The 23,815-nt window shown below is 33.9% G+C and overlaps 1 protein-coding gene across 8 annotated transcripts in view; it reads right to left on the reverse strand.

The window, feature by feature from the left end:
* Window positions 1-23,815, reverse strand: part of LOC105484650 (potassium sodium-activated channel subfamily T member 2) — a 402,402-nt gene that overhangs the window by 137,189 nt on the left and 241,398 nt on the right. For 6 of the 8 annotated variants that reach the window (XM_071077455.1, XM_071077467.1, XM_011746468.2 and 3 more), the window contains exon 15: window positions 1,093-1,242. The exons of the other annotated variants lie outside the window; for them this stretch is intronic. In XM_071077455.1, coding sequence (XP_070933556.1) covers window positions 1,093-1,242 — 150 coding nt within the window. The remainder of the gene's footprint in view (window positions 1-1,092; window positions 1,243-23,815) is intronic. 8 annotated transcript variants of the gene reach the window in all.

Below are 23,815 nucleotides of genomic sequence, written 5' to 3' on the forward strand. Positions count from 1 at the left end.
CATGCCTTAAAGTGTTACAAATTAAATCAAGTTTAAAGATATTTTTAAGCAATAAAAGTATATGTATCAATAGAATTACATTGAGAAGTAAAGTAGAATACAGAAGCTCCTTGATTTTTGATAAAGTTATACCTTGATAAACCCAGCATAAGTTGAAAATATTATTAAATAAAAAATGCTTTTTATACAGCTAGCCTAACAAATATCATAGTTTTAACCTAGCCAACCTTAAAGATACTCATAACACTTAACGTTGCCTACAGTTGGGCAAAATCATCTAATACCAAGCCTGTTTTATGATAAAGTGTTAAATATCTTATGTAATTTATTGAATATTCTATTGAAAGTGAAAAATAGAATGATTGTATGGATACAGGAAGTATGGTTTCTTCCAAATGGCTATTGTTTTGTACTATCATGGTCAAAAAATCGTAAGTCAAAGCATCATAAGTTGGGGGTTCCTGTACATTACAAAATAGATTAGTAGACTATATAAGTATATTGTAAATCCTCCAAAATGTGTTACATTAAAACATTTAACACAGATAATATGTTATTTTCATTATATACATACATTTTTATTTCTTAAGTAAATCCTTTTTTTTTTTTTTTTCTAAAAAGGAAAAGCAAAAAAAGTTCTACGTTTAAATTGGAAGGTAGTTTTATTTATTTTTTAACTTATTTCTCAGGTCAAGACAAGGGCCACCATCAGAGATTTTTTTTTTTTTAAATGTATAGTTTTTAGAAATATTAGTGTTATTTTGTTTTGGTTCCTAATCAACATCTTAAAATTCAGGTCTGTGAAGAAGATTTTCATGTGTTTGTAAATTCTTAATGGATTAAAATATTTTAAAAAGACTTTAAAAGTTGCTAAATGAAATATTCCTAATAAATTATAATTTACTCCTGACAGTCTTATAGAGACCATACAGCCACCAGGGTTCAAATGTTTCAACATTGGGTAATATTGTGACAAAAATTTCGGAATGCCTAAACACATGAGCACAATATGCATTCTATTTTTGAAAACAGTTTCCACATGGTATGCTTGACTGATTGATATTTTAATTTTTCTCTGAGGCAGAGACATACTTTTTGTGTGCATGGAAAGAGGCATATGTAAAACTCTTTCCTTCATATTCAGCAAAAAATGTACTTTCTTCCAAAACAATGTGGTAGACTTCATTCCCAGAGCATCTACCGTACATCTTCTGCCATTGTTCTGGCGATTGCTGGCCTTCTCTGCAACACAAGCACACACACATACACACACACAAGAAGAAAACACAGTGAATGTGGTTAAAAAACAGTTGTCATAGAGCTGTTTCTCAACTGTATAAGAACTGGCAAGCACAATCCAAAGAAGCAGCTGAGTAATGCTTTGAACTCTGAAGATGACATTATATGCAAGAGTTTCTACAAAAAATTTGAAATTAATAGTATGTATATATATATATATATATATATATATATATATATATATATATGATTGAGAAATGGCAGTTTTCTAGAAAGTGGGAGCTTTTCAAGATCCAGCTAATGAAGAGCTTTACTCTCATAATGAATCATTGAGATACAGGACTTAACTTTCAGTCTCTCTTTATACATATCCTATCATGCATATATTCTAAAATTTATTGTACAGTCTCCATAATATGGCCAAGGTTATCTTACCTATGATACTTGCGTGGCTGCTGTAGGTATTTTATTTTGCTTTATACCTAAAATTACAAATGTATCTCAATTTATCAATTTGATTTTATAGAATATCTACCTTTATTTTTTGTTCATATCATAGCAATAACTTTCTTCCAATTCTATAGCAGTCAAGAAAAGACAGTTTTCTGTGATAAATGTAAGGGTCTCTCCCACTAACTGAATATTTTTGTAACCACCAAATTCATGTTGGAATCCTAATCCCATTATTAAGGTATTTGGGGGTGGGGCCTTTGAGAGGCAATTAGGTCATGAGGGTAGAGCCCTCAGGAATGGAATTAGTGCATTTTAAAAAGATGCTAAAGAGCTATCTTCCCTCCATGTGAGAATACAAGTCAGCTGTTTAAAACTCAGAAGGCGGCCCTCACCAGCACTGAATCATGTTGGCACCTAGATCTTGGATTTCCAGCCTCCAGAACTGTAAGAAATGAATTTCTGTTGTTTATAAAATGCCCAAGCTGTGGTAATTTGTAATAACAGCCTGAACTGACTAAATCTCCAAAAGACATCCCACAAAAGTATTTTTACAAAAAAGATAAGTTTACCACAAAAAGTGCAATGTCTTTTGTTCTGGAACATTCTGCACTGCCCGCCTAACTCAGTGGCTTTAGAAATATATTAAAAATTCAATTTATGAGAAATTTATAATGGATATATAAGTAGCTTATTTCTCATTTTATATAATAAATTAATTTGCCTTTGCTGAATGAAGCTTATGAACTCTACAAAAAAGCACAGTTTAGAAGCAATATGATACATATATAAAAATCAAAATAATTTATCATAATCTCTAATAGATTCTTAATGGATCAAAAACAGATCACAAGGCATTACAGCCATGTTTAGGACTTTAAAAGCCATTTTGAACTGAGTATTTTCTAAAGGGTTTATTAGGAAGGTAACATTTATCAATATTTTCAAATTGTCCATAAGCTTTAAAAAATATCTATTTTCTAAGTATGCCTCATTTCTGCCTCATTCCTTCTTAAGTATGCTTAAAGAGTTAAGAGCCTGGGCCCTGGAGTTTGATTGTCTAATCAGAGTCCCAACTCTATAAACTCTATAATCTTATTTGTTTTTTTGTTTGTTTCTTGAGATGGAGTCTTGCTTTGTCATCAGGCTGGAGAACAATGGCACGATCTCAGCTCACTGCAACCTCTCCCTCCTGGGTTCAAGCGATTCTCCTGCCTCAGCTTCCCGAGTAGCTGGGATTACAGGCACCTGCCACCATGCCCGGCTAATTTTTATATTTTTTAGTAGAGATGGGATTTCACCATGCTGGCCAGGCTGGTCTTGACCTCCCGACCTCAGGCAATCCACCCGCGTGGGCCTCCCAAAGTGCTAGGATTACAGGCTTGAGCCATTGGCCCTGGCCAAACTCTACAATCTTTTGTGAGTTATTTAACTTTTCAGTGATTATCTTTTCAGTGAAAAACAGTATCAGCTTCATTGGGTTAGATAACATGAGGTAATACAAAGAACTCATTTGGGAGATGTTGGGATCAGAGAAAACATGCAGTAAACGTAAGCTGCCAATATTACTCTGATGTTACATCTTCCTTATTGCTAAATTCCAGAGCCATTTTAAATAAACCTAGTCGACTTACTAAACAATAATGCTTTTAAAACCTGTACCCATTCTTCCATAACGTTAATGTATTTTTGAAAATAGGAAAACAATATAAAACAGTTTTGATTTTTGATTGCATATGACTACATCTAGCTACTACTTCCTAAGAATGATTGTCCCTGGTGGAAAAAAATGTTCCCTTTGGCAAACAAAAATAAAGTTATTTTTGTTATGTACCACATTACTATTTGGCAAGATGATACTTGGCAAGAACAGAATCTATCTGAAAGGCTGAAAATGTATGAGATGGTGCTGGTAATTCATCAGTATTTGTTTGAGATTCAAAAGCCAGCATGAGGTCAACTAATTGTCATGCAAGGGTACTAAAAGCTATTCAAGAGAATTAGAACTCTAATTCCAGAAGCTGACAGGGGAACACAATGTGGTAACTTGGAAGGGAACAGAAAGGGATGGAATCGGACAAAGACAGTTCAGATAAATTTTCTTAAATAATTTGCTTATTGCCTTGCTATTTTATACTGGCACATTGCCCCTCAGGCAGCATCATTTTTTAGGATGTCATTTTGTTGGAATTTTTTTTCTTTATGATTTCTTCAAAACCTCTAATAGTTAACCTTGAATCTCTAAATTCATCTAATTTTCAATATACACATTTTGTTATTTTCAGCTCATGTTATTTGCTTGAGAAATGCTAGACATCAATATAACATGTAATGCTGGTGTGTATATCCAGTCTGCACTCATTAACTAATACACAAAATATTTATTGAGCACCTGTGAAATGTCAGGAAAGGCTTTAGATTCAAAGGTTAGAGCAGTTAACAAAAAAGGTAAAAATGTCTTGTCTCATAGAATCACTAGTAAGAGAAGGCCAACAATAAACAAGAAAAAGCAAATTGTGGTGTGTTTAGAGATGATAATGGTGGGGAGAAAAATAAAGCAGGAAGGGAGCTAACATTTTAGCAGGTAGAATAAAATGTAAATAGTGTGACTGGGGAAAATATGATATTTGAGTAAAAATCTTGAAGAAGGCAAGAGAGGTCTTGGAAAACACCATTACAGCCAGAAGGAGCTACAAGCACTTCCCTGAGACAGAGTTAATGCTTGATGTGGCTAAGGAAGAGCAGGGAAGCGAGTTTAGCTGGAATTCAGGGAGGGGGAGAAAATGGGTCCACAAGTAAGTAAATGGGAGGAGGGATCATGTAGGACTTTATAAATAGTTGTACTATGGCTTTGACCTTTCATTGGGATGACTTGGCAATCATCGGAGATTTTTTAAGACTAGTACAAAAGGTCTGATTCATATTTTATAAAATCCCTTTGGTCATTGTGTTGAAAACAGACTGAAGAAGGGACAATGATCCCTTCTTCTTGCAATGATCCACCTAGATGATAATGGTTTGGATTATGTTAGATTCTGGGTATGTTCTGAAGGTAGACTTGAAAAATTTGCTAATGGAAGAGAAAAATATATAACAATCTTAAATATTCTTAGCCACAAGAAATACGGATAAACAAACAAATATCCATATAGGTAACAGTGAAAAGAAATATGGATAGATAAGCAAACAAATAAATATCCATATAGATAAGAGTGAAAATGCAAGTCCCAGTGCTTACAAAACATCATGGGGAAATCTTAAATACAAAATGTTAGATAAAAGAATAGTCTGTAGATTCAGCTTTACAGCAAACTAAGTCTTACAAAAAGAGAGAAGATGTCAAACAGACATGGTGTATGTGAGGTTTCACAAACATTTGGAATGTTTATTTTTTTTTAAATCTGAAATGCTAGGTACATTGGTGTCCATGATAATATTCTTAGGCCTTTTGAGTGCCTGAAATATTTTCTAATAAATAAAAAATAAAATGCATCACAAAAAGGCAAAAAAAAAAAAAAAAACACCATGATTGGTACTAATAATTTAAGCTTTTTGTTTGTATATTTTTCACTGCTTCCTTGCAGTGTTTCAGGGTAGCATTTGGTCTACATTATATGAGCATCCCCTAGCCCCCACTTATTAATATTTTAGGACTAATATTTTACCTAGGCACAAAGTAATCATTTTTCCATTTCTATGAGAAACGTATTGAATTTAACTTTTTTGAGCATCTACCCAGTTACTCAATGTATTGAATAATCTATCTTTTTACTCACTAATTTAAAATAGCTCCTTTATCAAATACCAAATTCCTAATTATCTGTGCCTGTATTAGAAGTACATATAATTTGTAGCCTGTTAATTGATTCTTCTCTATGCATTCACTAATAGCACACTATTTCAATTATTGTAACTGTGCATTATTTTTAGGTATATAAGGTAATCCTCTCTCATTATTATTGTCCTTCAAAATTTTCCTCGCTTCTCTGATTGCTTCATTTTGTCATGTAAACTTAGAATCAGCTTATCTATTTTAAAAAAGAATGTTGTGTTGGTATGATTGTTGGGATGGAATTCAAATAATAAATTTGGATGAAATTGACATCTTTATGTTAGCGACATATTATCTTCATTTGCATGCTAATTACCCTCTATTTCTGCCACAACATCTCACCCAACACCAATCTCAGCAGAATGTAGCAGTGGAATCACTGAGCCCTGTTGTTTACCCTGTTTTCTGGAGGATTTCTGGTGACTAGAACATTTTCTAAGACACAGTAGATGTTCCAAAATATTTACTTAATGAAAGAATTTTATTGTCCTGGTAATCTGTGAGATATATGCTATTACCCCCATTTCTCAGATAAAAAAACTGAGGTTCAATGGCTTTGATGATCTTGCCAGCATAGGTAGATCAAATAATAATTCAATTCAGACACTCCAGCTTAAAAGTCAGCACTTTGTTCAGGAACGTCAGTTCTGAGGAACTCCAATATTCAGTGTGAATGTTTCTGCTGTTTTGTTTCCATTCTTCAGGCTACTAGGATATTAAAAGCCAAGTTTTTGTACCTTTATTAGTAATGCAGGATATTTTACGTCCTGTAAGTCCAAAAATCATTCGTCTTCAGCTTACTGTTCTATCCCAATTTTCTATTTTTCTTATTCTCTTACTTTCTATATCTGGGTCGACTTAATTCAAGAATGATTTTGAATGAGGGGAAATAATTACATAAATAAATAGTGCATTTCCAAACTTCTTATAGCAGCAAATCCTTTAATTCTATCACCCAGGTGTGACTTGTACTCACCTATTTGTTTATTCCTTTCTCCATCATCAATTCTTACACCTTAAAACAGTCCTAACTCACTTCCTTGTTTCCAGTGAATGCTTTCACAAATCCGTTTATAGTAAGGTAATAAGAGTAAATTTCAAAATCTCAAATTATTTCATGTCACTCTCCCATTGAAAATGCTAAAGGGCTTCCGTCTTCCATTTGATAAAGTTAAACTTTGAAAAATTGTCATTACAAAGCCCTGCTGACCTGTTCTATGACTCTTTCAGGTTTCATCTATTACTTCTGTCTGCTTTCTGTTGCGCACATCAGCCATTAGAAGTCTTTAATTCATCCTGAACAAGACACTCTCTCTTATGTCTAGGATTTTCCACAATACTTTTCTCTCTACCTCCTATGGCCTATCCATTCTTGACGCTCAGCTTAATCATTACTTCCTCAGTTTTGTTGTAGTGTACTTCTCCTTTCATAATACTGTAACATTAGATTGTGTTAATTAATTCTTCATATCTTGTTTCCCTGTGAAATAAGCTTTATGAGAAAAGGGAGCATGTATTGTTTACCACTATATCCCCAAGATGCAACATCAGTTCTGACACAGAGGAAGAGCTTAATATATGTTTTGTTAAATGAACAAAGAATAATCTAACAATGTTCTTCATGCTCAATTACTAAATGTTCTGCTTTTCTAATTAAATAATTCCTTTTGCCTTCACTAGAATAATTTTTAGGTCTAACGAATTACTTTCTCTATAATAAATGTGTCATTAGAATTTAAAAAAAAACACAGAATTTCATAATCACTAATAGACATGAAGTGAATTTAATATTATATCAATTTAATGTTATAATTAGATTAAAATAGCAGCAGTAAAAACACAATAAATATTATGGACAAAAAGTATAGAATGGGAAGCTCACTGAAAATTATGAAAAACCATTTAATAAAGATTTGAGATGTGTTTACAGCAATTAAATGAACATTTAGGGGAAATAAGAGGCTTGTGTATTTAATAACTGTTAACCTTGAGGTACACTCCAACCTCTAAAATAGTGTAATCTGTTATCTATTTCATACTGTTGTGAGGCTGTTCTACTATATTGACTGATAATTGAATAGTAAAGAATCCTTCCTAGTAAACTTTATGTCCACATTTGTTTTCAAAATCATTGCTAGCTACAGCTATTTTTAATGATCTTGGATTTTTAAAAAAAAGGGAAAAAATAATAGAATATGGAGATGAAATATGATATTAAGAAAACAAATGGAGTGCAGAAGAACAGTATACATTTAATATTTGAAAGAATCGCGGCCGGGTGCGGTGACTCACACCTGTAATCCCAACACTTTGGGAGGCCAAGGCAGGTGGATCATCTGAGGTCCGGGGTTTGAGACCAGTCTGACCAACATGGAGAAACCCTGTCTCTACGAAAAATACAAAAATAAAAAAAAAATTAAATAAATAAAAAAATAACTAGGTGTGGTGGCGCATGCCTGTAATCCCAGCTACTCCAGCCTGAGCAACAAAGGAAAGAAAAGAAAGAAAGAATCCCTTAGGTCTCTAGTCCCTCTGAATAAAGGGGCATGCTGTAGAGTTCATGCACCTAATACCCAATACCAGTCATGAGAGCCTTAGAAAATTTTTGATGAGACATCTTGGAAGGAAAAGAAGCTTGTGTTTATTATTCTTTACATTTTTATACCCTAAACAAATGTCTTAATGGAAAAAAAAATTGGAAGGAAAGGATATTGGAAGACAAGTTGATTGCTTGGGAAAAAGGAAAAAAGAAGTCTAGTGAAGTAAATAAACTACAAATTCCATGACTTTGTAACCTTCAGCCATGCAATTTCAGATCTCCCATTCCTATCATGTAATAATATTTTAGGCAGATCCCATTTCTTTAAAATCATGTTGGAACTCCATTTAAACCCAACCCAGGCCTATCAAATTTGAAGCTCCAATCTTACTAGCTCAGGTTTGTTCTCCCTGGGATGTCGCTGCTCTCTAGGCTAATTCTAACTGTCATCTTTGTTCTCTATGAAGATGGTAACCATGTGATGCCTATATTATAGAGACATGAAAATGTTTTTTGGGGAGTGAGAGTTGGGCCTCTGTATAACATCACTGGTAAGCAAGAAACTGCATTCCACTCTGTTATTTCCTAGCAGTACACCCTATAGACTCTAGCTTCTTGAGCTGCCTCACTTGGTGGAGTAGGCAGGGTACTAGAAAGATAGGTCAAACCTTTGTAAACTATCTGTTGTGCTTCAGGAAACTCATGCACAATAGTATGGGCTGCTCTACAGCAGTCTCTACTCCCTGACTTGTCATCTCCCTGACTTGCCATCTCCTTCTCTTTTTTCTCTCATGTTCAAATAATCTCAGGAAACTACATAAGCAGATGTCTAACTGGCAAATGAGATGTTAGCTCCTACTGCAGGCAGACATCCTATTTTCCATGAGTAATAAGTAATTTTTTTGGACCTCACCTCACTTGGCTGGAGGTGGATGCATAACCACTGTGCTCCTCTATCTGTCACCCTCTCCGACCATCTCTTTTTATAGAAGGGTAAGAAGATTAGCAAATAAAATACTTGACTCATTTTTTTGTCCTAAATTTTGGGTTATAATCACCAAACCAGGGGCAACATGACAGTTCTCTCAGCATAGTAAGTATTGGTTAGAAAACACAAACCACAAAAAAGATACGTTTATTCCATTCTGTTTATTGTTTCCAAGGTAAAGATATTATTTGCTCCATTAACTTTTGGATTGTGTGTAAATCAATTTGGACAATTTTTTTTAAATACAAGTTGCATATTTCTCACTTACCCATGATTGCATCTTTAAGGCAAATGGTTATTTATTGGCAGAAAGTACTAACTCACATATTAGTCTCCTGCACTTCAATATAATCAACCAAGTGGAATAAGGGCTGTTAGCTAATAAGTAGTTGGATCTGCTCTTTGCAGAAATGTATTTCAACACAGACCTCTGAATGCAGTAAAAGAACCTTATATAGTTTTGTTTTTAAGAGTTTCCTCATATCAGTTTTTCCAAAGGGAGAAATAAAGGATTTAATTGAAATTTCCTGTCCCAGATACAATATATTGAAGTCTTAATATGTTGCATACTCTTTTCTTATTTCAGGATATGCCGTACTACCCTGTTCAGTAAAGTAGTCCCAATTTTAATAAAATAGCACAAAATCTTATTATACTGGTGACTTCGTATGTTTTTATGAAGCTGTATGTTTTTGTGAAATTCATATTAATAGATGTTAGGAAGTAGAATTTATTTTTTAATTTTCATATTTTCTTTATGCATATAAGAATGCCATCACACTAGAGATAAACTAAAGAACAGCCTTGGTGTTATGAAGCACTGCCTTTAAAGTTGTAAAATGTAATTGTCAGTGGGAGTGTACCTCTTTCACAGCATTATATGTACTGTTTTAAGCGCCTCTATCTACATTGTAATCTTTGGATTTAGTTTGCTGGTATATTTTGTTCTCTTTGATCCTATATAATGTAGCTAAACAGATGATACATAATTTACTTCAGATTCACCAAAATTGACACAAATTGTCATACCAGTTACTTTTATATATTTATATTTATTATTAAACTAAGTTATCTTTGCATCAACTGTAATAAAGAGCACCTTGTCACAAGATAACTTTGATATATAATTCATTCTTCACTATGTAGTAAAAGTGTTTACATATATATAACTACAGAAATTTTTGCATATATGTAACTATAGAAATATTTTGACATTTTTAGGAAAGAATTTCATTCAAGTTTGTACTTGAATAAGATTAACAAATGAGTTAAATATAAATTTCTTTATCGATACTCTATTTTGAAGAAGATAATATACTAACTCACTATATTGATTGCAAGGAGATTTTAAAGGTCTAAAATAAGTCACCAAAAGGTTTAAATATAATTAAAATTAATGTACTTTATTTAATTCCATAATCTACGGAAATAATGTCAGTTTGGTTGCAACCATTTTCTTGTTTGTATACTTCCCAGGGTGCTTTTCTGCACTCATGAATTACATTATTTCACAATTATTGCAAATTTTATTTTAAAATTAAAATATTTAAATGGTATTATAATTGTGCTTTTACTAGCAATGTTAGGACTCTACAGTTTAGCCACTGTAGTTCAAATAAATAATTCTGACAAATCGTAGCCTGTGCCATTGGAAAGATAAATATAATTTATGGTACAGGGGTATGTGGGGTACACAGAAGCTTCCAAAATAGGTGAGTTTACAAAATAAACAGCTAACACATAACTTTATATTATATGAACATTTATTCTTGTCAGTCTGCAGATAGAACTGACTGTATAGATGCAGAATATCTAGAAAGAAAAGTACTTGAGAACTCCAGATATAAGTAACAAAAAAAAAAAAAAAAATTAAGACACCTTAATCTACTAGGAAGATGCTTATGAATTCCAGTTCTTGAATAGTGGAGCTGCCCCAACATTGTAGGTCACTAAGCATCAAATTAGGAACCTGAGTTCTAAGATTAAAAGTTGCAGACACAATATAAAGCATGGTAATCAATTTTCTACCACCAGATGGAACCAGAAAGCTGTTTGCCATTTTCAGGATAAGAAAAATGGCTGTCAAAAGTGGAGAGAATAGGAAAATGCTAAATGGTTTTCAAGCATTATTGACACTGATCATAAACAATGAACACCATTTTGAAAGGCATCTACTTCAATGAGAAATAAAAAAGAGTGCAAAAGTTAGATTTAAAAGGTTGATTGTACATGAAATTAGCTTAAATTCACTGCCCTTAATGTTGGTTTCTCCTTCAATAACTCCAATGGGTTTTTTGAAGTGTTCATTTAATTTCCATTATCACCACACACAAAAAATATCCTAAAATTGCGTTAAGACTTTTCATCTACTCTTTAAACTGTCAGGTGAAAAAATAAATTCACTTGCAATACTGGAGTTGCATCCTCAGCTCTTTAATTCCATTATTAAATAAGTTATATCTCACTGATTTTAAACTGTTCTATTTCAGCATTAATAAAATTTTATGGCTACATTGTACTTTCCCCTGTCTCGCACAGATCACAGCCTGCTTGCTTAGTGAATACCATATGCTTTGCTTCTGTTCAAGTGCTTCAAGTCGTGCATTTGCTATATCTGTACCTTTACTTTAAAACATTGTAGTTAATTTTCTAGGAAAGATATATTCCATCAATATTAATACATAGACATATAGGAACTTAGGAAGCTCCTATTGCTGTTATTTACATTTTATCATTTGCACTTTTAAAAATAATTGTAACTAGGACACTTTTGCTGTCTCTCCATGTTGTCATTTGACTTCTTCTCCAGTAATTAATCTTACCATAACTAAAAAGAATCTTTATTAGCAAAATAAATCCATTAGGAGAAATTTGCAATACATTCCAAATACGTATAAAAGCAATGTTAAATTGTATCCTGCCCTGCACTTAGTCTGAGTAATCACCTGTTAATCAGACTACTGTCTGATTTGTGATCACAATGTATTCAAGTTTATATTCCCCAAAGTCCTAACATGGTACCTCACATAGTATGGATGCATGTGATGATTATTTAAAAAATGACTAAATAAATGACCAAACTATGATAATGTTTTAACTCTTAATTAAATGCTATTTTCTCATTCATAGCTTAAATTTTGACCAAAAAAAAAAAAAAATTAAAAACACATGCTTCCAAATCCTAAACTTACTTCAAAGAGTTTTAAGACATTTCTTAATAATATGTTACCACATTTACTACCCTATTATTGTAGGTACTACTTATTGACCTCCTCCTGTAAGATATAAGAGAAAATAGTGTTTTTCACAGTGAATTTCCCCAGAGTTGCTTATATAATCATATTGCTATTTTTCATTTCTATTTTCCAGTGCTCTGACTCTAGTGTCTACAGAGCACATTTAATAAAGTAAATACACGAATCAGGTCAGATATAGGACAATAAGTAGTGTTCAAACTTGTGGTGAATTTGTTGTTGGATGTCTATTGAACCGCAAATTCGAAGAAACAATTCAAAAAGAAAAAAAAGTGTTGACACCATGTTGGCGGCCAAATAAAACCTATCTACTGGTAGAATTTATTTCATATGCAATCTCTGATTTACTAGGTATTTTTTAACTTACCATACTTAAAATTCTGTTTCACTAACTATAGACAGAGTCTTGATTTTCTATTTTGGAACCTGGGGATGATATTAGCTACCCTCTTTGTTTCCATATCTTCTCCTCACTTTTATTTCAAGATGTCTTTGTTAAATCGTGAACACTGTTGAAGTTGTAAATATTTGTATTTTGTTTATTAGCTATAAACCTATGACTTCAGATTTAAAGTAGAGAGCCTGTGAGCAGTGATTACATGATTATGTGGATTGCAATAGAGTTCACTGTAGAGTCAAATGGAGGGCTTCAATTATATGACCTTATCTGCAGTTCCCTGAGTCATCCAGAAAGAATGTTCAAATAATTTCCCTGACTGACTGACTACTTATTGCTCTGTATTATGGCGTGTTTTAATTTGCTTTACCGTAAACTCTTTATTTCTTGGAGTTTACGATTTTGTTTTCCAGCTGGGAGAATAAACAGATGCATTCCATTCTATATGTTGTTTTCAATTTATTCCAATCTCTTGTTGAGACTGAGGGCCTGATTTTTCTAATTTAGACCCCTTTTTAGTGGTAAATTTTAGGAATCATTGGTTCTAGCTGTGGTGCAGACATGTGGCCTGGGTTCCATCAAACAGATACCAATGTAGGTATTTGTTTTGGAATTGAGCTAAGAGAGGAAACAGGCAGGGTAGGAGGCATCCATTGTGTTGCAGTGAATGTCTAGTAGAGGTAGTATTGTTCTGGGGGCTTTTAGAGACCAAAGCTCCTTTATCTGGTTAGTTGCTTGGTGTGGTAGTGAGAATTGTTTACACAAGTTTAACATAAAGAGTAACTTCCTTGCTTTCCCAACGACTCTGTGACTCTCCATATTCCTTTATATTTCTCTTTACACTTAAAACTAGGCTATGTGTAGTCTTGTCTAAAGTTTAAAAACTCTTATCAATACTATTTTTTTTTCCTCTTTGCTTTTCAGAAAATTTTCTTCATCATTAGTGTTTTATAATTTGGCAATGCTAAGTATCTAAGAGTGGTTTTTTTTTTTTCACTTATTATGACTCACACTCAAGAGACCCTAACAATTTACAGCCTTGAGTCTCTCCTCTTCTCTTATAATTTCTAACTACCATTTTCTCTATCCTCTCTTGGTGGAACTGCTACCAAAGCAGATATCATATCTTCTGGATTGATCTCCTGTGCTTCTAGTCTTTTTGCTTATATATTCCAATTCTGCATTTTTATCTAAAATCCTCAATATTTCTGTGAGATTATCTTCCAAAACAAATTTTTCTTTTTAATTTCAGCAATCACTCTTTTAATTTCAACGGGTCTTTCCTCTCCATTTCTGCACCACAACTGCTCTTCTGTTTGAATCTTCCTGGGAATAATAATTATCGTCATTTTAAGTTCTTTTGGAGTTGCGTATTTATTTGTTATGGCCCTTTTCTCCCCTTAATACTGAAGAGAAAATCGGCACCTCCAGAATCATAGTCAACAGAAATTTAAGTTAAATATTTAAGCCTATACAAAAACAAAATCTATAAGATTTTATTCCTTTGAACAATCATCACCACCCTTTATGATACTTCAATATAGTCTTCTAAATTATTATTTGTTCTATTCTACTTTTCAAATACATCTTTGAATCTCTTATTAATGTACTTTTGTTTTCACTTAATGAAACTCTCCTTGTTTCCAAAATATATATTTGACTTTCCTTTTAAATATTATAGTCTTGTTTTTTTTAAAACTCTATGTTTACTAAGAGTGTAAGTAACGCCCAACCTTCGCTATAGATCCCAGACAATTTCAGTACAAACAGAAGTAGTTGCCATCCTTTGGCTGGATATATTTCTCTCATCTCATCCTGCATGTTGATATTCAGCAAATAACAAGAGCTGTATTTCAAATTTCGAGTACAAGGCATACGGACATTAAATGCATTCCTTTATTTGTGAACATGATTTGTAAAATGGTAGGTTTTACCTTATAGTAAGCATGAAGAAATTAGACTACTCAGTCTGGAGCCTCTCAAATACCAGATTATAGAGAACTGGAACCCAGTTCCAAATTATCTGCTAAGGTGGATTTCATTTTCTTTAAATTATTCTAGGAAAAATTTTATTTTTCCTGATGGTAAATGTCTGGCTAGACTTAACTGCAGGGAAATAGTACTGTGATTCATGAAAGAGGTGTAAGTCCTCGTTCAATATACAAAACTTGAATTAATATTTGCCCTCTTTTTCTAGGCACCTTGTACCCCAAAGCTTCACTGGGGACTGGCATTTTGTCTTACTATATCACCCTTTAAAGAAAGTCTGGGCTGCGATTTCCAACAGAAAATATTGCTTTGCTTACTTTCCATCTCCCAGAAATTCATTCAACTCTCACTCTTTCTACTTATTTTTCATTGATAAAAGATTACAATTTATTAAAAATTTCTTTTTCATTGTATCAATGGAGTCTCATGAGAGAGAGCAGATAAATGCATGTGGTTCATAAACTACTTGGAACCAGGGCATAGAACCAAAGAAAAAAATGATCTCAATCCTTTAGTGCATCTTTCATTTCATTTATTTAACTAATATTTATTGAAGATTCATGTTGTGAAAAACATTATGGAAGGTTTAAAGATAAGCAAGATACGTTCTCTACATTGAACAAAATTACAACCTCATAAGTAAAGAAAAAAAGTGCGTGATACCTGCTCTGGCAGAATGTAGTAACATCTATGCAGGTTCATAGAAGGAAGAAATCACACTGAATTAGGGAGATTAAAAATATTCATGAAGAGATGGAATTTTTGATTTAGCAAAACCTTCTAGGAAGGCAGAGGAAACAGCATTAAAAAAAAGATGTAGAAGGCGGAAACCACAAAGTATATTTAGGATCATGTAATTTGGAGTACATGCTATATATAAGAGAATCACAAGAGATAAGGATACAAAAATAAATTAGTACTAGAGCATAGAGAGTCTTAAAGAAATAAAGCAGATATATTTAGATCTAATTGAATAATGAATGCTGAGCTATTAAACACTTTCCAAGCATGGGACTGCCAGACAAGGGTCAACATCCAGATTCCTCAAAATATGTAATAGAATACTTATTCCTGTTGACATTTTAATGAGTCTGCTTAAGAAAACATTTCTCAGTCAAATAGATTTTGGGATACATCTAATAAAATGCCTTTCTGTATAGATTTTCAATACACATTGCCTTATATTTTTAAAAAAGTAAGTTTAAGAACCCAATTTTCTATTATTTACTATTACCATTATTTTCCTTTCCTGTGATTACCTCCACTCAGATCTCCAGCCGTGTAGTAGATTTTTTTGTTCTTGTTTGTTTGTTGCCATAGGACAAATGGATAAAGGACAACTGGGGATTACGTATCATCTTACTTAATTCCCATGATTAAAGAAGCAGGCTTCTGTGGAACTGGCAGAATTATTTGCATAGTGACAACAATAGCAGTTGGTAAATGTGTTTCATTAGAACCTATGGTGTCCCCACCTCCAGGGTGTTCTTCAGCCAAGTGTATCCCCCAACAATTCATATGTTGAAGCCCAATCCCCAGTATGTCAGAATATGACTGTATTTGGAATTGGGCCCTTTGAGAGGTGATTAAATTGAGACTGTTGATGCGGGCCCTATTACAATCTGACTGGTGTCCTCCTAAGAAGAGGAAATTTGGACACACGAAAGACATCAGAAATGTGGGCGCAACAGAGGAAACCCCATGTGAGGACACAGCGAAAATACAACCATCTGCAAGCCAAGGAGAGAGGACTCGGGAGAAACCAAACATCGATCTAGGACTCCTAGCCTCCAGAACAGTGAAAAAATAAACTTCTATTGTTTAAGTCACCCAGTCTGTGGTAGTTTTCTATGGCAGAACTAGCAAACTAATACTATAGCCACGAAGATCCATGTAAGTTAGAGCAGAATAGTGCAAGGTGGGAGAGTTTTAGAAGAGCAAGTATTAACCATTATGTAGTATCCTGATGAAGTGAAATACATATCCTACAGAGGAAAGAAAGGAAAGGATATGGGATAGAAATAAGAAAAAGGCCTTTCCACGTTTGGAAATCTACGCAGCAGAAAGTTCCACATTTTTTCCCAGGACATAGTTAGCTGAACAGCAGCCTATGAAGGGGATATGCAGGGGCATGAAGTAGGTTAAGAGAATTGGTTGAGTTTTCCAGATAAGAGTCACCACAAGCATCCCACCCCCCCACCACACACATACACACACACACACACACACACACACACACACATATACACACACACAGACACACACACCCAGAGGAAGATGAGAGTTTGCCATAGATAAAGACTTTATATACATATCTTTCTTATACATCCATTGATGAGGTAATGGATATGCCCCAAAGGTTACCTGAGGAAGCCTAAGGAGACACCAGAATGATGCAACTAGACAACCAATCAGAGATAACTGAGAAGTAGTTGGATCCCAGGAGCCCATTCATAAAAAAGCTCTGTGAAGTAGTAAGTAGGGCAGATGTGTGTCCTCAAAACAAGAAGTAGGCATGAGACTTATGGCTCACCAGGAAGCTTGCCAGAAGATGACATTAGCTGCTGTCAGCAGCTAGATAATGAGTAGCTACACTGTCTACCTGAGAAGTTTATGAGACCAGAATGAGTCATGGACCCATTACACACCCATTGATAAAGGGCGTTTCCCTACCTTGTTGCATTCAGAAAGTCACCAGGTAGCTGGTGGTGTGGGGTAGTAGGAGTGGGAAGGAGAAGTGGGGTTTGGAAAACAAGTCTGTTAATACCTTCAAATCTGACTGAAACCACTCAAAAACATACTTTAATCTGTTAATGAAAATAGAGGCTCAGTTTTAAGAAAGTTATATCAAATAAAGTTCAAGTTTTATATGCCAACTAATAATTAGCAAATTTATAGCAATCAAACACATTAAGACTTTAAACTGTGTGTGTGTGTGTGTGTGTGTGTGTGTGTTTCACTCTAAAAGGAAATCAAAATGCCTCTCATCCTCACTGGTACTTTATTCTTTCCCCTAAGGAGGAGGGTGACTGAACTAGATTTGCCAGGTTACAAAATATAGTTATATAGTTCTCTGTCACAGTTTTTGAGTGTGAAACTTCCAAGGGAACTAAAAATAGTTTATTTGAGCATGCTACCCCAACCTTTTTTTTTTTTTTTTTTTTTTTTTCTTGCAGTCATTGTGGTAATTGTAATCCCTATTACTTTTAAGAAACTTTCTCCTCCTTTCACATGACAGCTGATTCGCTGGGGCCTCTGTGAGGAGCTCAGGATTCAAGGGAAACAAAGTCTTCCTATCTTCCTATCTCTGCCTCCTTCCTTGCTTTCCTCCTGTCTTGTTGTCTTTCTCAGTCCTTCTTTTCTGGTGATGGTAAATGACAATGGATTTTTTATTTTCCCTTATCACAGTGTTTGGAGATTCTGGATGCCGGAGCATAACAGACAAGGAAGATCTCATGGCTAATTTTCATCCGAGTTCATTAGACTAATGGTCAGAGAAACATTGAAGGCTTCTGTCTGGTGTAGTTCAGATCCTTAAGAGTTCTGCTTTGAATTTGGGTTCAAGGCAGTAAGACAGAACAAAGCATTGCTTTATTTGACATTTGCTGGCCTTTCTTTTCTTCCAAGTATATATTTTTGTAAAGGTTTTGCGGGGGAAAGTCCTCCAGTCAAAATACTATCTCCAAATATTTAAAACCCCTCAAGTTAAGCTGACTAAAGGTTTTAAAATAAATTTTTAATTCCTCAGTCTTTCTTTGTTAAAGACTTGAAATTTTAAAGAGATTCAGGCAGTTATTTTGTAAGATGTTCTCAATATGGATGTGTTTTGATGTTTTTACATGATTAGAAAATGTTGCCAGGAATACCAAAGTAACTTCTTAGTGCATCATATGAAAGGCAACATGAAAACATCTTTATTGATTATGGTTACTTGATCCCTTGGTTAAATTAAGATGGTGCCTCCCAGGTTTCTCCATGATAAACTTACAAATTTTCCCTTCATAGTTATTAACTATCTTAGGGAGACATGTCAAAAGCACACAATTATATTAGTTCTCCTCAAACTTTCACCTGTAATATTAGTACTCATTGAGGATCACAATTATTACTGTAGTGTTTGCCTAATGGTGACTTCATATTTTTCTCTTTCCTTCTACATTTATTAACCAGAATTCTTCAGTAAGAAAGAGCTATGCCTTATCCCCTATTTACTTATTTATATTAGAATGGACTACTGGATATTTATTTTATTTTATGGGTTAAAATCTAATATCATTATTTATTTTGTTGCCCAAAAATTCCACCTTAGCCCATTAGGACCTCTTTCATGTTGTTTCTTTTGACCAGTCCCCATATTCTGAGCAATTCCTTACTTTCTGCCACGACAACATTTTTCAGGCTTATCTTGTATTTTCCCTGCCCCATTCCTGGAATCAACCAATACTCCAAGGAGCCCTGGATGTTTATATTGGAGGATGATGTTTACCATTCAAGAGCTGAGCCTTAAGTGCTGCTAGGATTTGAATATGTTCCCTAAAGTTCATGCGTTGGGAACTTAATGTCCAACGCAACAGTGTTGGGAAGTGGGGCCTAATAAGGCCTTATTAGTTCATAGGACTCTGCTTCATAGAATGGATTAACATCCTATGGCTGGAGAATGGGTTTGTTATAAACACGAGTTCATCCTCCCCATTAGCTCCCTTTTACATATACTCTCTTGCCCTTCCGCCTTCTGCCATGGGATGACACAGTTAGGAGGCCCTCACAGGATTCCGGCCCTGAATTTTGGACTTCCCAAGAAAATAAATCTGTCTTTATAAATTACCCAGTCTTGGGTATTCTTCTATAGCACCATAAATTTACTAAGACATGTTTGCTCATTGCTACTGAGATGTCATTGCCTCTATTCTGTCTCGGAGACACAGTCAGGAATTGTAAGTATATATACTAGCAGATATACATGGGAGGCACATCTGTATTTCTGTATCTATCTTTTTTGTTTATATACATAGAAAATCATGAGTTTATACTGATTCCAATCTCATCCACAAGAAGTGTTACAAATTGGAGGAGGTTAAGGAGAAATAACAGCTAAAGGCAATGCAGGATCTTAGAGTTCTGGAACAGAAAATAGACATTAATGAAAAAATAAAATTCAAATAAGGCCTATAATTTAGTCAATGGTGTTGTACCAATGTTAACCCCTTCTTTTGATAACTGCACTATGATTATAAAAGGTAAATGTTAAGGGAAGTTTATGTTTGGGAAGGGTATGTGTGAACTCTGCTGGCTTTCCAACTTTTGTGTAAGTTTAAAATTGGTTCAAATTAGGCCATGCGTGGTGGCTCACGCCTGTAATCCCAGCACTTTGGGAGGCCAAGATGGGCAGATCACCAGGTCAGGAGATTGAGACCATCCTGGCTAACATGGTGAAACACCGTCTCTACTAAAAATCCAAAAAATTAGCCAGGTGTGGTGGCGGGTGCCTGTAGTCTCAGCTACTCGGGAGGCTGAGGTAGGAGAATGGCATGAACTTGGAGGCGGAGCTTGCAGTGAGCCAAGATTGCGCCACTGCACTCCAGCCTGGGCGACAGAGCGAGACTCCGTCTCAAAAAAAAAAAAAAAAAAAAAAAGATAAAAAAAATTGGTTCAGATTAAAAGGTTTTTAAAATGTCATTAAAAATATGTTTAACCTAATATTTCCGAACTCCCTTGAATATGTGATTTTATTTTTCAGGAAAAGTATTAACATCCATCCAAAAACATTAATTTTGCCTTGGAACACAAATTTGGCAGCCATATGAAATTACAGAATCACTTTTTATACAGCATACACACAAATTAATTACATTGCATTTTGGCTTAATGTGTTTCCACTGTGGCTGTAGATTTTGCAAAATTATTAAGCAGTCTCTGTTGAAATAGTTACTTGAGGAATCCTAAAATTCCCTTAAGCTTAAATGCTCATGAGAGAAAACTGAACAAAACCATCCTTCTATAATTTTAAACTTAGCAATTGAATACAGGCATAATGAAATCTTGAAAGCTAAGAAAAAAATGTAAATCAGGTATTCTGTTTTTCTTTTCTATTTTTAAAGACACCAATTACTTTGAACACAACAGATAAACTTGACAGCTAATGTTTATAAGAATTTTCATTTCACAAGGAGCATTGTGGCAATATCTAGATCTGCTGTTTGAACTTGTTTGTGAAAATAACATACTTTCCCCGTAAGTTAATGAAGAACTTCTTATGAAATAACTCTCTGAGGAGCATATTTACAATACTGCAACTTTTTAAAAATAATTCTGCAGCAATGTAAAAGCAAATTAGCTTCCCCTTACTTTTAATGTATTTATAAAATATAGCATTGGAATTCTTAAATATTTTCATCCATTCAAAGTACTTCAAATATACATTTGTATCATATACCAACTGATTAGTATTTGAAACCTTCTCTTTCTTTGGTCTCATAAATCAAAATAATGTTATTTCAAAATATCCTTGTCATAATATGTTGTCAGTATTTTAATAGCAACTATTATTTGCTTAAACTTATAGAAGTTAACGATGATTTTCTCTGATATCTATATTTTTAATATTTATGTCTTCTGCTTTATTTTCAAATGCATTTTTCTTATTTAAGGCTTCTTCAATTCTTTATATAGTTCATTTCCTCCACATACACTTTCAAATGGTCACTAAAAACATACACCTTTTAAGCAGACAAAAGAATGTTATACTTGCTGTAACTCATGGTGGCTTTCTTCTATAAAAATCTACGACTGAATAATGTATCACTTGAAAATAAAAAGGTTCAATATTATAGGTATTTAAATCACTTTTTTCTCAAAATACATTTAATTCTAATTTCCATAATATTTAAGAAAGTGGATCAAAAGATCGGTCATGGTTAAAAGCACGCCATTGCTGTTCTTACACTCTAATATCTACTCCTGTTCATTAATGTCATTGTTCAAAAACAATCTAAATAAAATTATGAACATTTATTCTCTTATAGTCATGGAACTGTGATGTTTTGGTATAGGCCTAGGAATATTCTGATTTAGATATAAAATACAAACATGCAAGGCGTGGGACTTTTTTTCTACTCCATCACAAATACAGCATGTCTTTCTGGGTATCCTGTTTTGTCTTCTCCTGTCTCTCTCAAACTGCCAATATTGATACCAAATTAAAAGACTGACTTTTACTTTTATAGATTCTGACTGATAATTAACAAAGCCAATGAGACAACTAAAGACCAATTGCTATGGCTGGGCGTGGCTACATAATTTTCAAAGTAATCCTGTGAGTTGACTTCATCCAATTTCAAGGCTTTAAACGGTGTTTATATGCTCATGATAGCCAAATTTGTATGTTCATCAACATTCTTATAATGGCCTAGGAGATGTTACATGACCTGACCCATGCTTTATTTTCAGATCTCAACTTTTACTACCTTTCTCTTCCTTCACTCTGCTCTATTTATGCATATCTTCTTTATTGTCTTATTTATTTATTTATTCATTTTTGAGACAGAGTTTTGCTCTTGTTGCCCAGGCTGGAGTCCAATGGGGCCATCTCGGCTCTCTACAAACTCTGCCTCCCGAGTTCAAGTGATTCTCCTGCCTCAGTCTCCTGATTAGCTGGGATTACAGGCATGCACCACCATGCCCGGCTAATCTTGTATTTTTAGTGGAGATGGGGCTTTTCCATGTTGATCAGGCTGGTCTCAAACTCCCGAAACCACGTGATCTGCCTGCTTTGGCCTCCCAAAGTGTTGGAATTACAGGCGTGAGCCACCACGCCCGGCTTATGCTTGTCTTCTTACTGTTCCTCAAGTCATCAGATGTGCTTGCATCTCAGAGTCACTGCTTTTCCTTTTGCCTGGAAAACTCTTATCTCAGATATGTGCATAGTTATTACTTTAATTTGCTCAGGTCATTGATTAAATATCAACTCCTTGATGAAGTCATATAATGACTGTATCATTTAAATTGAACCCATTGCTACATCCTTGTGCTCTTCGTTGTCCTTCCCTACTTAATCTTTCTCCATAGCACTATTTCTGGCAGAAATATTTATATTTTACTTGATTATTATTGTTTATTTTGTCTCTCCGATTGGAATAAAAGCTCCCCAAGAGCAGAGATTATTTCCGTTGGTTTTTAAAGAACACCTGAAATCGTTCTGTCACACAGTAAATATTCAATGACTAATTACTAAATAAGTGAATAAGTAAATGGATTAGATAACAATTATCTCAACTTTCCATATAATATGACTGAAAATTAAATGGAGCAGGTTGGTTCAATGTTAATTGGGTTTGGCAGTTAATGAGTCAACCATTTCTGTCTGCCAAAACCAGTGTTCTTTCCTCTACGCCACATTTCCTTCCTGAGGTTGCAGCATGCCTACTACAAAACAGAAAGAATTTTGTTTGTGATTAGGATTTCTGATTCCTGAAGAGTATAATTTTATCTGTAGCTTTAATGAGATAAATTTCTGTATAACACATTTTATAATAATAATAATATGACTGGTTTTGTTTTTTGACAGGAAACATTAAAATTCAGGTAAATATCTATAAAAAATAATCATGTAGTAACTGTACCATGGGTATACATAATGTTTATTTCAGTAGAATGATTGCATCACCAGATTTGAGCTCTCTCTTTAATGACTGTCAATGACCTTCGTGCCACTTCACATGTAAAACTTAGGTGATCTCAGTTGTTTGTATGATTCAATATATTCCCTTCTAAGATCCTCTGATTTACCTTTTCATTCCTATGATATTTAACCTAACGATTTTAAAAAAATAACATCCAATTCTAAATAAATGTATGTATGTATTTGTATGTAAATACATGTGTAGATGTATATAGATTTTATAATTTATAATTATTTACATAGCTAACAGATACAACTAGAATCAAGCCCACATTTGAATATGTGAAATATACTTATATTCTTTAAGCAAAATAAGAAAGCATAGTTTCTTTGCCATGCATAATTTTTAATGATAATCACAAATCTGTGACAAAATGACAGAAACTGTATTGACTACTCCAAAATGTTTTATAAACCACTCTCCTCTTGCCTTTCTCTATTAAAAAGCTA

This window comes from Macaca nemestrina, chromosome 1 (genome assembly GCF_043159975.1).
Source record: "Macaca nemestrina isolate mMacNem1 chromosome 1, mMacNem.hap1, whole genome shotgun sequence".
Taxonomy (NCBI): domain Eukaryota; kingdom Metazoa; phylum Chordata; class Mammalia; order Primates; family Cercopithecidae; genus Macaca; species Macaca nemestrina.